The 14,284-nt window shown below is 48.2% G+C and overlaps 1 protein-coding gene across 2 annotated transcripts in view; it reads right to left on the bottom strand.

The window, feature by feature from the left end:
• Positions 1 to 1,064: 1,064 nt before the first annotated feature.
• Positions 1,065 to 14,284, bottom strand: part of agps (alkylglycerone phosphate synthase) — a 38,924-nt gene continuing 25,704 nt past the window's right edge. Inside the window, exons 13-20 of one of the 2 annotated variants that reach the window (XM_036974477.1) lie at positions 14,087 to 14,163; positions 13,866 to 13,978; positions 12,374 to 12,443; positions 11,896 to 11,957; positions 10,854 to 10,943; positions 7,038 to 7,137; positions 6,789 to 6,846; positions 1,065 to 3,280 (exon numbers count right to left, since the gene is read on the bottom strand). In XM_036974477.1, coding sequence (XP_036830372.1) covers positions 3,159 to 3,280; positions 6,789 to 6,846; positions 7,038 to 7,137; positions 10,854 to 10,943; positions 11,896 to 11,957; positions 12,374 to 12,443; positions 13,866 to 13,978; positions 14,087 to 14,163 — 692 coding nt within the window. In that variant the 3' untranslated portion in view covers positions 1,065 to 3,158. The other variant, XM_036974478.1, reaches the window with a different exon arrangement.

The raw sequence follows: 14,284 nt of genomic DNA, 5'->3' as shown, positions 1-14,284 counted from the left end.
TCTGCACAAGACCTACTGTAGAAATAACGGAGAAATATTCATATCTGCTGGTATACATTCCAAAGTGTGTATTAGTAACACCTTCCTAATGAGTTGCACCCCGTTTGCCCTCAGGACAGCCTCAATTCAGCTGGACATGGACTCCACAAGGTGTTTTCCCATGTTGACTCCAATGCTTCCCACAGTTGGTCAAGTTGACTGGATGTCCTTTGTGTGGTGGACCAGTATTGATACACAGGGGAAACTGTTGAGTGTGAAAAACCCAGCAGTGTTGCAGTTTTTGACACACTCAAACCAGTGCACCAGGCACTTACTACTACACCCTGTTCAAAGGCACTGAAATCTTTGTCTTATTCAGTCACCCTCTGAATGGCACACATACACAATCCATGTCTCAAGGCTTAAAAATCCTTCTTCAACTAGTCTCCTCCCCTTGATGGGCAAGTACAATGATTGAAGAGGATTAAACAAGTTACATCAATGAGGGATCATAGCTTCGACCTGGTTTCACCTGGTCAGCCTGTCTTGGAAAGGTGTTCCTACTGTTTTGTACACTCAAGTGTAAAATCAGGGCGATGGTGGTGGCATATAAATCAACATGGATTATCCTTTTGTGATGAATCTCTCTCTGGAAGATCGGGATTGCTACATATCTGAACATAGCTGTTCCCCAGATAAGTGCTGTGTTCATGTTGACGTCAGCAACAGCAGCAGTGTGTGGGTGGGTGAGTGGGAGGATGAATCTCAGGGGAGCTGCTCGAGATACCTTTGACTGGAAGCACAGAAAGGATGTGTGTTACAGCAACTCCTCCGTTCTGGATTACCTTGAGCTTGAAGAAGGTAGAGTCAATTGGCGTGTCTTAAGAGGACGAGTGGGCGGCCAAACAATGCCTGTATCTTTATGAGGACCGGGCCCTTTGCTCTGCTGACCGTCAAGCCCTCTCTCTGTGTGTGTGTGTGTGGGAGAGAGAATGTGTGTTCTGACATCACCTGTATGCGAGAAACAAGCAGTGACATTTCCTGTCAATTGGATACAGTATTTCCATTCAACCGATGTGTCAATCTACAACAACCGCTTGTTTTTATTTAAATTTATTGCACAAAACAGCATTAACAAAATGTACTTGAATGTTAATACTATCAAGTGGAAAATAACAAACATTCAAATTTCAAGCTCTCGTTAAGTTCTCTTTCGATACCATCACAAGACGTAAAAGCATGAAACTGATCAGAAAATACTGTCTGGGCCCCCACCATTTCCTTCATTGACGTTTCATTGAGGCAAAACGTTTATTGGAGCTGGAGATGAGAAACTTGGGCAGGAAGGTGGCATAGGGTGACACAATGCACTGTGGGAAAGCTGTGAGGCTAGCTTGGGAACAGGAGGAACAAAGTCATACAGTAGTAGTGACAGGAAAATGGTCGCAACAACATTTCATGTATCTTTCTCTAGCACCGCGCACAGTAGATTCCATGTCTGCGAGATCAGGATTGGCCACAACATCAACACATGCCTCCAAAAGAGAGGCCAAACTTAGCTACACAATCATCGTTAAGTGACAAAGGTACAACTTTGTTTGACTCAAATGTATCCTTTCAAACAAAACCATAATACTGGGACACTCAGCAGACTAGCGATGAATTCTGATGTATTTGTGTGTAAATACATCCAAATACAAGCAACTTATTTTGAAGTAGTGACAATTGTAATTACATTTTAATGAAGTTTTGTCTGATATGAACAGGAATAAGTACTGTACATGTAATACTTACAGTAACAGTTATACATTTTTGGATATTTCTAGAGATGGTTTCTGGGTACTTGCATATATGAATAATAAAAAAAGTATCAGGATATATAAATGTTAATGTAATACTAAATGTATTTAACTATACAACATGTACAAACATATACATCCAGTATGTTTGCATGGTGAAAGGGTTGTGTGAAAAGTCTTTGGTACAAACATGGGCATTGGGATTCAGTTGTCTGTAACCTGTTAACACTAAAGTACACACTAAAGCATGTACGATCCAAGTATATTGGCTTTGTCCACAAACTGAACTCTATATGACAAGCAAAGACCATGCAAGGTTAAAATCTAGTTCAGAAAATACAAAAACAATAATAATATGAGTTGGTAGATGCGTCATCTAACCTTGTCATAGTTTCTTCAATATGACAGTTTAACGTAATAGCTAAGGTTTTAGGGTCGGGACGTTTGAACCCTGAGGTCAATTTTCAGTAGGCACCACTCAAGCATAATGTAAGTACTCCTAGGTAGGTACATGTTTAGATCCAAACAAAATACACAGCTCTTGTGGCAATAATTCATCGTTCTAAGTCATAACTAAAAAGGCATGAGGGCTTGAGTTGAGAAACAAAGACCAATTGGAAACAGAGAAATCTCGAATGAAGGGCATGGTCATTATTAGGGAAGAAACAGGATGCCATAAAAAAAAAAAAAAAGACAAACCAGTCAAGCTTCCAGTCGGTAACCTTTGCACCTGGAGTATATGAGGAGGAAAGGGAGACGTCTTCAGAAAGGCACAGGGATTTAGAGAGTGCGTTCATCTCAGACTTACCGCTAAAGTAGTGCCAAACACAGGTGAATAAACAACGTGTACAAATACTAATTAAGTTAGTGAAGATGGCATCAGTCGTAGGAAACAATTCATGAATTAATAAATGGGAAACATGGGATCACAAAAGTTAGCTCGCATCATGTACGGTATTGAAAGGCCATTCCTATAGCGTGCTGTACACGTGACTGAAACGAGCAACAGTACACAATCACCGTGCTGTAGTTAGTATGATACACTCTGGAAAGGGCCGAGGCCTTTTGAAACAATGATCGTCAAAAATGAATCGTAGACGATTATTGTTACCCGCCTGCAACAGAATGTAGCGCGAGGAAAGTGAAAGGTGACCGGCTTATTGCTTTCCTCAAGAACCAGACAGACACGCACCCTAGGAATGGAACCACGTCTGACGATGACAGCGCAACTCAAGTCATACAGAAGGAGGCGGGGGGGGGGGACGTTTATATTTCTTTTCGTGTCAATTTCACATTTTAGTAACTGTTAAAGCCAGTTGCACGAGAGGCTGTGAGAAAAGGTGTGAAGATAAAAAGGTGGAAAACAAAGCAAGGAGTAAATTAGAGGAGGTTTCGGTTGCCGAAAATGTTATCTGGGTCCACATAATCCTTGACGGACTGGAGCATCCCGACACCCAAGCTGGAGATGCTCTCCTTCATCCACTCCTTCCGAAGTTTCCCAACTGGAGAGAGAGAGAGAGAGAGAGAGCGAGAGAGAGAGAGGGAGAAGAAAAAAATAAACACAAAAGAAAGGAGAAATCAGCACGCCTGATTGCGCAGCAGGCTGCTTGGGAGCCAATCAATCTTGTGAGAGTGAGTGAATAAACAGAAGGTGATAAATGCTTTTATTCAGAGAGGAGAAATGTTTTGCATGGCATGATTTATGGAGCCCAGCAGCCTATCAAACTCATTAGGCCCTGTGTGTTCCCCGAGGAGGTGCCGGCTGGCCGCCGCATGCACGCCCCGCTCTGCCTCTCCCTCCCGCATTCCCTGAGCAGGCTTCCACTACCTTATCATCCCCCCCCACCACGGTGTGTGGGGTGCGTGTTCTCCTCAGGCTGACCAGCACAGCCCTAAAGTCCCAGCGTGCCACGCTCACCCGCTCACACCGCCATCCTTCTGACCCTGGCCACTGACTGTGCCGGTGGCATGGGGACACAATGGTCCTCTGTCATGGCTCTGGCCGCAGGCCCACTGTGAGGAGGCTCCTGTTGAGGAGCTGGAGAGAGCCCAGACCAGCGCTCTGCCAGCTGGCCAGACAGACAGACAGACACACTCCAGAGTCCCCCCCAGTCCTGCCAGGACCGCAGCAGGGAGCCTGGAGCCTCTGGGAGAGGGACAGGTTCTCACTGGTCCCTGGCACACAGTCAACACCAGAGCATGGCTGGAAACCAGGAGCATTCATGGGACTGGCACCACATTGAAACTGCTACAGAAGCGTTCAATCCACTATCAGTTTTAGAATGACAAACCCCTCCCACATGTTCCACAACAGGTCACAGCAACCTCACTCCTTTTGTCTGATTACACACAATTCATTTAGAAAGTAAATAACAAACAGAGAAAGTTGAGGAACCTGTGCTGAGATCAGAGTCAATCGGAAAGCGACATTGTGTCTTTGAAGAGGGGAAACCAGGCAGTCTGTTTGTTCTGGGTAAACATCAAGCGTAAGGTCGCACTTTCTTGGAAAAGCACACACAGCTATCTTCTTTCCACTAGTCTAAAAACAGCCCTGAGAATGGAGTGATCTTCAACAGGTGCCATTGAAATGAGTACATGCGTTGGGAGCTCAAGCTCTTGCAGGTAATGTGCAGATATAACCATCAGAGATTAGATAAGAGTACGGCAACAAATTTAACAGAGCAAGATAGAAAAGGGGCGCTCACATACCATCCCTTCCCCCGTAACTGAACTGCCTCACCCTGTCTCTATGTCGCTGGCATTGAAGAGAGCCAGCCCAGCCTCACATGTTAAATGGGGGGAGTTGAGAGAAAGGGGGTGGGGGTGGGGGGGGTGACTGAGACTTGGAGCATGGGGGAGGCTTGGGGAGATGGGAGGGCGCCATGCTATCAGCGACGCCGAGGCGGAGCAGCCAGGGGATACAGATGGAAATCAGCCATGGGGCCACAGAGGGCCGTCTCCTGACAAGTCAGGACAAACAGGGGGGCCACGCCACGCACACCCAGATGGTGACAGTGGGACCAGTCAGTCACCCAATCCGCTGCTACCCAATAACTAACAAAGTGGCCTGCTCTCCTCCTCCTCCCTCCTTCTCCCCTCCCTCGTCCCACCTCCATCCCTCCCTCCACTCAGGAAGGAGAGAAAACAGAAGGTGCCGGGACTGCATCATTGCCTCCATCACAGTGATAATTTACACATCTATCTTGTCATTTTCCCTCCTTTTCGCCTGCTATTCCAATCAATCTACCCTGGGTTTGGCCATACAGCTGAGACATGCAAAGAGGAGCAGGCAGGCACTTATTTTGAAAATGAATGAGAAAGAGAAACACCGAGGTCTAGAAACAGCAGATATTTCTGTGTACCTCTGGGAGACGGCCCAACAACGAGAGCTATGGCTAATGAACGGAAAATAAGCTAATTCAACTCATTTTTCTTGGTTTCCAGCTGCGCTTCTCGGTGACCTGTGTAGTAGCAGTGCAGTTGACCGACGGCATTTAGGCCAACACTCTATAGAGTCACACAGTCAGGAGGAGCTGCCTCCCTGCTCTTCTGGAACACCCCCCATGTGGAGTATAGGACTGAGCTGAGAGCCTTGCCACGCAGTCTCTCTGTGTGCACTGGCCTGTTTAAACAACTGGAGACCAGGACATGAAAGAGAGGGTAGTGTAGTGGGCCTGTGTCTCTCTGAAATGAACAGGGACAAGTCCAGTGGGGTGAGTGTCTGAAGAACCAGGACTGTTTCTAAGTTTACACTGACGGATGACTCTCAACCTGACTGGTGTGCCAACAGCTCTGCTCCTGCTAAAACATGTCGTGTCCTTTTACATTCTACTCTGACACAACAGTGACCACCTTAGAGCTAAACATTGGGGGTAGAACATCAACACAATAGAAGATATTGTCATGAATGGATGGTATGTGACGACAATGTAGTTGTGTTGTAGCAAGAGTGTATTATGCTGCAGGGATGGATAGTGGAGAACTGGAGATAGAGGGTTACACACACACACACACACACAAAACACTCCACTCACCCAGAGCCACTACACACACGCGCGCGCACACACCCTGGGCAGCCTGACCTGGTGTAAACACAGGTTAGAAAAATGTATATTTCCTGCGGTGGCCTCCCACCTCGTCCTCCCAGACTACATCTGTTTTGTTTGATACACAAAACCCAGTGAAACTAGCTCCATTTGTCACGCGGTGATTGTGGGCAGACAAACCGGCCTGTCCTCGCTCAGATAGCAGACCCAGCTGTTATTAATCACAATTACAGAGTGGGGCCTCGCACCGAGAAGCTGCATCAATATCCCCTCTCCCCCCTGGCCCCACACCCCCCTGCTCAGCCCCGGGTGGCCGGCTGGCCCACCGATTGGAGGTCAGTAAATACCGGGCGATAACACCGGCATCATTTACCCTGGCCTATTGCCTTCCAGTATTAGCAATCTTCTAATTTTTAACCTTCCCCGCCTTCGAGAGAAATTGCGATTTAATATCACAGCTGATTCACTGCATGCTGTTTCTGACAGGCGTGATGAATAGCCTAAAGTGATGTATGAAACCGGCCAGGCGGATGGCAATATAGATAAGGTAGCCATTTGGGTTAGCCCTGATAGGGTACCAACAGAGCCGTTTTCCCCCCTCGCTCCCCTGCTCACGTTTCATTTGGCCCGTGTTGAACAAAAGAGCCACAGCAGACTGTCTGCACTGTGGGGAAGTTTGGACACCCCAAGGAAGCAATGAAAGGTCTCCTCCTAGCCAAAACAGAGGCTTTCAAAAGACTGTTCTGTGCCTGTTTTCTTACGTAGAGCAGCATACCGACAGAGCCTGTCAGACTACCCTAATGGGACTTCAAACCACTGCCCTGCCACTCATCTCTAAGTGAGGAGGCAGGGCAGTAGTATGAATGCTGTCGGGTTTTGGAGCCAAAAGGAACAGTGCCAAAACGTGCTGACATGGTTAGATGTAGGGATACTTCTAGATGTAGGGATGTTCACTTGACTGTACCTCCGTGGTGGTGCGAGAGGCTTCCTCCATTGGCTAGGATCTCCTCTCTAGCGGCGTGCTAGGAATGGACAACAGACGACACACATCAATGCATCAATGAGCCCCTCATTTCCACAATGACTATCGTCACCCTTAACTATGGTGGTCATGCATCCTCCAGAGTGGTAACGGTTAAGAGTTTCAGGTCAGAAATGATGCATGTCTGTGAGTGGGTAGCTAGTACATATTTGGAGTGCTCTGTAGATTTACCTCCACTCGTTCATATGTATGTACTGGGTCCGCCAGTCCTCTGTAGTTGAAGGCAAAGTAGAAGTAAACACACGCGCCAGCGTCATAGGTCTGAGTCACTCTGCAAGGCAAGAGAAAAGGGTTTCAACATGACAGTGTTCACAACAGAGAATAAAAGGCTGGGTTGTGTTCTTAAAGGCTTTTGTCCACACGTGTCCCACTGCAATCTCTCTCCACATGAATCCAAAGAGAGCATCGTTTAGTAGAACCAAAATCCATTTTCTAACAATAAATGCCTCTATCTCTCTCTCTCTCATTGGAATCGGAGAGCAGACAGATGGAGCCGAGAGGCTGGTGTTTCCTCGTGAACCTCTGACCCCAATTCTCCCTCATGTTTTCTAAGACGCGGAGGAGATGCGCTGGATCAGTCACCTTTAATAACATCCCATTATCAGGACATTGAATGGCCATCAGCACACTTTGATTGGATTATCCGAGCTACATTTACAACGGTTCAGGACACAATATGCTTCAACGCTGGTGTCCGCAACTGGCTAAAAGATTGTGCTTTCACATGAATACGCAAAACAAGAAATTGTAATAATAACTGACATTTTGCACAGTTCAAAAGATGAATACTATTTGAAAACGTTACGTGCTTCCTTTTAAGAAGCACAGGGCTAATATGATAACATGCTCGATTCCCTTATCATTAAACATTTATTGGATATTAACCATCTTAGTAGGCATGTGCATATTTACTATAACTCTAACCAGGGCAAAAAGATCTGCATTGAAAATTCAACTAAACCCTTATCAATGAAACACTGTGCTTCAGGGAAAGGAAACACCAGTACAAGAGTCTGTGTTGTTTTTCTCAAGCCCCCGTCTCTTTACTGTGTTGTTTTTCTCAAGCCCCAGTCTCCTCTCTGTGTTGTTTTTCTCTAGCCCCAGTCTCCTCTCTGTGTTGTTTTTCTCTAGCCCCCAGTCTCCTCTGTATTGTTTTTCTCTAGCCCCAGTCTCTTTACTGTGTTGTTTTTCTCAAGCCCCAGTCTCCTCTCTGTGTTGTTTTTCTCTAGCCCCAGTCTCCTCTCTGTGTTGTTTTTCTCTAGCCCCCCGTCTCCTCTGTATTGTTTTTCTCTAGCCCCAGTCTCCTCACTGTGTTGTTTTTCTCTAGCCCCAGTCTCCTCACTGTGTTGTTTTTCTCTAGCCCCAGTCTCCCCTCTGTGTTGTTTTTCTCTAGCCCCCCGTCTCCTCTCTGTGTTTTTCTCCAGCCCCCCGTCTCCTCTCTGTTTTTCTCTAGCCCCCCGTCTCCTCTCTGTTTTTCTCTAGCCCCCCGTCTCCTCTCTGTTTTTCTCTAGCCCCCCGTCTCCTCTCTGTGTTTTTCTCTAGCCCCCCGTCTCCTCTCTGTGTTTTTCTCTAGCCCCCCGTCTCCTCTGTGTTTTTCTCTAGCCCCCCCGTCTCCTCTGTGTTTTTCTCTAGCCCCCCCCCGTCTCCTCTCTGTGTTTTTCTCTAGCCCCCCCGTCTCCTCTGTGTTTTTCTCTAGCCCCCCCGTCTCCTCTGTTTTTCTCTAGCCCCTCCGTCTCCTCTCTGTTTTTCTCTAGCCCCTCCGTCTCCTCTCTGTGTTTTTCTCTAGCCCCCCGTCTCCTCTGTGTTTTTCTCCAGCCCCCTGTCTCCTCTGTGTTTTTCTCTAGCCCCCCCGTCTCCTCTGTGTTTTTCTCTAGCCCCCCCGTCTCCTCTGTGTTTTTCTCTAGCCCCCCCGTCTCCTCTGTGTTTTTCTCTAGCCCCCCGACTCCTCTCTGTGTTTTTCTCTAGCCCCCCGTCTCCTCTGTTTTTCTCTAGCCCCCCGTCTCCTCTCTGTGTTTTTCTCTAGCCCCCCGCCTCCTCTCTGTGTTTTTCTCTAGCCCCCCGTCTCCTCTGTGTTTTTCTCTAGCCCCCCCGTCTCCTCTCTGTGTTTTCCTCTAGCCCCCCGTCTCCTCTCTGTTTTTCTCTAGCCCCCCGTCTCCTCTGTGTTTTTCTCTAGCCCCCCGTCTCCTCTGTGTTTTTCTCTAGCCCCCCCGTCTCCTCTCTGTGTTTTTCTCTAGCCCCCCGTCTCCTGTGTTTTTCTCTAGCCCCCCGTCTCCTCTGTGTTTCTCTAGCCCCCCCCGTCTCCTCTGTGTTTTTCTCCAGCCCCCCGTCTCGTGTTTTTCTCCAGCCCCCCCGTCTCGTGTTTTTCTCCAGCCCCCGTCTCCTCTCTGTGTTTTTCTCTAGCCCCCCGTCTCGTGTTTTTCTCTAGCCCCCCGTCTCCTCTCTGTGTTTTTCTCTAGCCCCCCGTCTCCTCTCTGTGTTTTTCTCTAGCCCCCCGTCTCCTCTCTGTGTTTTTCTCTAGCCCCCCGTCTCCTCTGTGTTTTTCTCTAGCCCCCCGTCTCCTCTGTGTTTTTCTCTAGCCCCCCGTCTCCTCTCTGTGTTTTTCTCTAGCCCCCCGTCTCCTCTCTGTGTTTTTCTCTAGCCCCCCGTCTCCTCTGTGTTTTTCTCTAGCCCCCCCGTCTCCTCTGTTTTTCTCTAGCCCCCCCCCGTCTCCTCTCTGTGTTTTTCTCTAGCCCCCCCGTCTCCTCTGTGTTTTTCTCTAGCCCCCCCGTCTCCTCTGTTTTTCTCTAGCCCCTCCGTCTCCTCTCTGTTTTTCTCTAGCCCCTCCGTCTCCTCTCTGTGTTTTTCTCTAGCCCCCCGTCTCCTCTGTGTTTTTCTCCAGCCCCCTGTCTCCTCTGTGTTTTTTCTCTAGCCCCCCCGTCTCCTCTGTGTTTTTTCTCTAGCCCCCCCGTCTCCTCTGTGTTTTTCTCTAGCCCCCCCGTCTCCTCTGTGTTTTTCTCTAGCCCCCCCGTCTCCTCTCTGTGTTTTTCTCTAGCCCCCCGACTCCTCTCTGTGTTTTTCTCTAGCCCCCCGTCTCCTCTCTGTGTTTTTCTCTAGCCCCCCGTCTCCTCTCTGTTTTTCTCTAGCCCCCCGTCTCGTCTCTGTTTTTCTCTAGCCCCCCCGTCTCCTCTCTGTGTTTTTCTCTAGCCCCCCGTCTCCTGTGTTTTTCTCTAGCCCCCCGTCTCCTCTGTGTTTTTCTCCAGCCCCCCGTCTCCTCTCTGTGTTTTTCTCCAGCCCCCCGTCTCCTCTGTGTTTTTCTCCAGCCCCCCGTCTCCTCTGTGTTTTTCTCCAGCCCCCCGTCTCCTCTCTGTTTTTCTCTAGCCCCCCGTCTCCTCTCTGTGTTTTTCTCTAGCCCCCCCGTCTCCTCTCTGTTTTTCTCTAGCCCCCCCGTCTCCTCTCTGTGTTTTTTCTCTAGCCCCCCGTCTCCTCTCTCTGTTTTTCTCTAGCCCCCCCCGTCTCCTCTCTGTTTTTCTCTAGCCCCCCCGTCTCTTTTGAGGAGTTGTGGGAAGAGCTGTTGTTCCTGTGACGTGGCCCATCGCTCGGAGGGTGTACTGGCTTCTAGAGGTTAAATGGGCAAATCAATCATGTGACAGACTGCAGGCGGGAAATAAATGGCTGAAGCCTAATCAGGTTGGGGCCTAATCTGTCCACAGTGAGCAAGGAGCAGGCAGTCTGTGCGTGTGTGGCCAGGTCACACAGGGAAGGTCACACAGGACTCCTCTCTTGCCTGCGCGCGCACACTACTGGCCCACTCATAGCAGGGAACACGTTTTAGAAGATCTAATCATAGGACATGATCAACCACACCAGTCAAATATGTACACAAGTTGAATCATGGAGTTAGAGATGCAGAGGTACATAGAGGATTTTTTTAACATGATCTCCACGATGTCAGCAAGTGTGCTGTCGCTCGGAAACCAAGACGGCTGAAAAGTCTCTTCCTAAACGTACCTGCATGAGGTCAAGGGTTGAAACTGGACCCCTCGCTCTTTACACTCTCGGTTAATACGCTCTTTGACATTCCGGCAAAGGTCCAACACCCTGAAGAAAGACAACAGGAGAGAGAAACATAAAGACTAGCATGTTCTCCTGAAGAGTAGCAGACTGTTAAGACCTGATGAAAGCCCTGTCTGAGACCCAGTAATGCACTATATAGGGAATAGGGTGCACAGCCCCATGATTTAACCCAGTACGACAGGTGGAGCTGAGCTGTCGAGAGTTATGTGAAGAGAAGGCCTCTGGCCCCGCACTGTGGGGTACACAGACAGAGAGACAGACAAGGTGGAGAACCTCACACCATTATGGAGACTGTAGTGCTCGGTATTTGTAGCTGGGAGAGACTGGCTCACTCTGTTCTCTAATGGCCGTCACTCCCAGGCATGTGCAGCCTAGTGTGGAGAGATGGAGGAGGAAGAGGGGTAATGAGCCCTGAACATATGCTCGCCCGCTAACCCCCATCAGGCAGTCTACACAGTGGGGTGCTGAGCACGCGTGTGTGTGTGTGTGTGTGTCTGCCCGTGTGTCTGTGGAAAAAAGGGGGGGGGGTGTACTCTCCTGAGATATCGCTTTAAGGTGCAAGGGAGTCAGTCATTTTTTTGTTCATGTGTGGGAAGAACTGTGTGGTTTCATAATGGGAAGGTTTTTTACACTGAATTTCCAACACTGTATGTTGGATATTCATGTTCAATCTCACACCCAGCAGCACACATGAAAGCATCACACTGGCCATGTCTCCCTCTTTCCCTGTCGCTCCCCCCTGCACAGAGTCAGGCTGGGGCTGGAGAGGCAGTCTTCCCTCCCACGCACAGCCAGTTAATGGAGGGAGAAGGCAGGCATGAAGGTGAATGTCAGAGAGGGAGTGGGGGTTGAGATACTTGTCTTTGGGGCTCTTCAAACTGACTGTGTGGGAAGAGAGTGATGTCGAATTGTCACACCAGTTCAGAGACACTCATTCATTCACAAAGGTTAAACAAGCTGCCATCTTTGTCTTTACCTGTCCCAAGGCACCGATGTCTCAAATGATTCTGCGACCACGTAGTAGTCCATCCCCAAGTCCTGTTAAATAAACCGCAAGACAAATGCTGAAGTAGAACATAATAGCACGGGGCTTGGATTTGAGAAGGAGACAACATATGATCAAATAAAATAACTATTATTGGAAGTCAAATAAAGGAGGCACACAATATAGCTTAGTGTTTCACACTTCGCGTGAGGAAACTAGCTTTTCACCGTCAATTGCTCATGTCCAGATTCCTCGAATGACAACATGACATCCCTGGCTGAACAGAGGCGCCAGATATCTCAGAGGTCACATTCTGCAGCCTTTGTGTGCATGTTCCTTCTATCCTATCAGCTGACAGAGGTCTCTATCTGCCCCTGTGAGCAGTGCCCCCCCCCCCCCTCCCCGAGCTGTCTCTGGACACTAGGAGAGTATGGCAGAATAGAGGAGAAGAGGGGGAGAAGTGACCCACCCGGAGGTAAGCGATGACGAAGGTCAGAATGTAGCCTCTCTGTCCATTGTCCTCTCCAGCTGCCAGGCCCCTGGAAAAAGATAAAGTTAATATTTAACATGTTCCTTTCTGGCCCTGTCATCTCTCCCTGACCACAGCTGCCTGTGATGCCCATCAGTACCATTCACTGCCAACAATGTTCAAATCAATGATTGCCGCTCTGTGCCTCCCTGCGGGTCAACCACACATCCATCACCGACCACGGGTAATAATATTTTCAACCAACAACCCAAATTAAAATCAGGACGCACTCATTAAGAAATCACTCAATTGATTTACCTGTAATTTTCTCCCCAAATGTCTTAAAACCAGAAGACAATATCCCTTACAGACCCACCCAATCGATCACAGGCTCTCGACAAGTGATGATGAAATGATGGAAAAACTAAAAACACAACACACTGCCTGGTAGGTGAGGCCTTTTCAATGATTCAACTTGTGAATCGGTCAGGATAATACCTGAGGGCACAAAGCCAGTGACCTGAGGAATGGACTGGAAGCTGTGCACTGGGCCAAGGAGCAACACTAATACACAATCCATAGGGTCACCAAGACAATAACGGTATTTCTCATGGGCCCAGTGTTTTCATGAAAGGTTTGTTTATGATGACTAGGTACAGAGCGGATGAGGTGTGTTCAGGGGGATGAAGTAGTGAGTTATTTTCTACAGTATGTTCCGATTCCTCTTTAATGGTGTGGAACAGTGTGGTTCCGGTCAGGGTGGGACCCCCAGCCCAGCGTAGGCCCCCAGGCACCTCAGACATGGGCCTTACAGCACGGCTACTCGCTGACCTCTGTGGCACTACACACGACAACACTCTTTTGTATATGTAATCGATTACTCTGGGCCTTTCAGTTGTATACGGGGTTGTTAGAAGAGAGAAGGAATGTCTCCAGAATTCCACGAGTGCAGGTGAATTGAACATGTTGGGGAACTATGAGGAACCCAGGTTTGTTGCTGTTGTAGTTAAGGTGCACACATACAGAATGGCGAGAGATAGCATCCCTTTCAGGCTGATAGATCACTTATTTCCACCAGGGCCTCTATTGATCTGCTTCACAATCAATCAGAATAGCCCCCCCCCCCCCCCACACACACACACACACACACACACACACACACCAAAGTAGGTCTGACAGGAGGACGGCCACAGGTGATCCATCACACTGCTCTTTATACTTGGTCTTAGATTGGTTCAAACACACCACCTTCAGCCTGAGGGGCCAAGCTCTTCCACTATGGAAATGGAATGCCTCTAAGCAAGGCCTAAGGCAGATTTCTCACAATGAGGAGTGTACCAGGTACCAACTGTGGTTTTGTCTTGTGTTGTATGTAACCTGTGCACTGAAGACAGTCTCCCAGAATAAAAGGGGGGAATTTAACCCTCACAAATTTAGGATGCATGTTGGGTAACATCTGCTGACCTGAGAGAAGGAAATAGCGGCTACTTACCCAAATGTTGCAGCAATGTCGTAAACTTGTTTTTCGTGCTGCAAGACCCTCTCGCGGTCCCCTTCGAACAGCAGGGTGGCAACAACCAACTGGTGGGGGTCGAAACCTTTGAACTGGGAAAAAACAGGGAAGTAAAATTGGTTTAACCCTTTCCAGGAAGTACAAATGACATACAAATGAGAAATGAGGAGTAGTATTTCTGCCAAATCATTAAGAATTACCTTGGTGATGTAGAATTTCTTTAACCCTTCCACAAAATTTGTGAAAATGGACGACACTTGAGGTTTCAGGGCATGACCTGTAGAAACAGAAGGGCCAAGTCCCTTAACTCAAAAGCCAAGTGGACCTCTGTCTTTTCTCTTTTGGACAATACAGTTTAGAGGAACTACCGATATCGTTTATTCACACATTTGGTCACA

Source organism: Oncorhynchus mykiss, chromosome 3 (genome assembly GCF_013265735.2).
Source record: "Oncorhynchus mykiss isolate Arlee chromosome 3, USDA_OmykA_1.1, whole genome shotgun sequence".
NCBI classification, from domain to species: Eukaryota; Metazoa; Chordata; class Actinopteri; order Salmoniformes; family Salmonidae; genus Oncorhynchus; species Oncorhynchus mykiss.
This window is presented reverse-complemented; position numbering and strand designations above follow the sequence as displayed.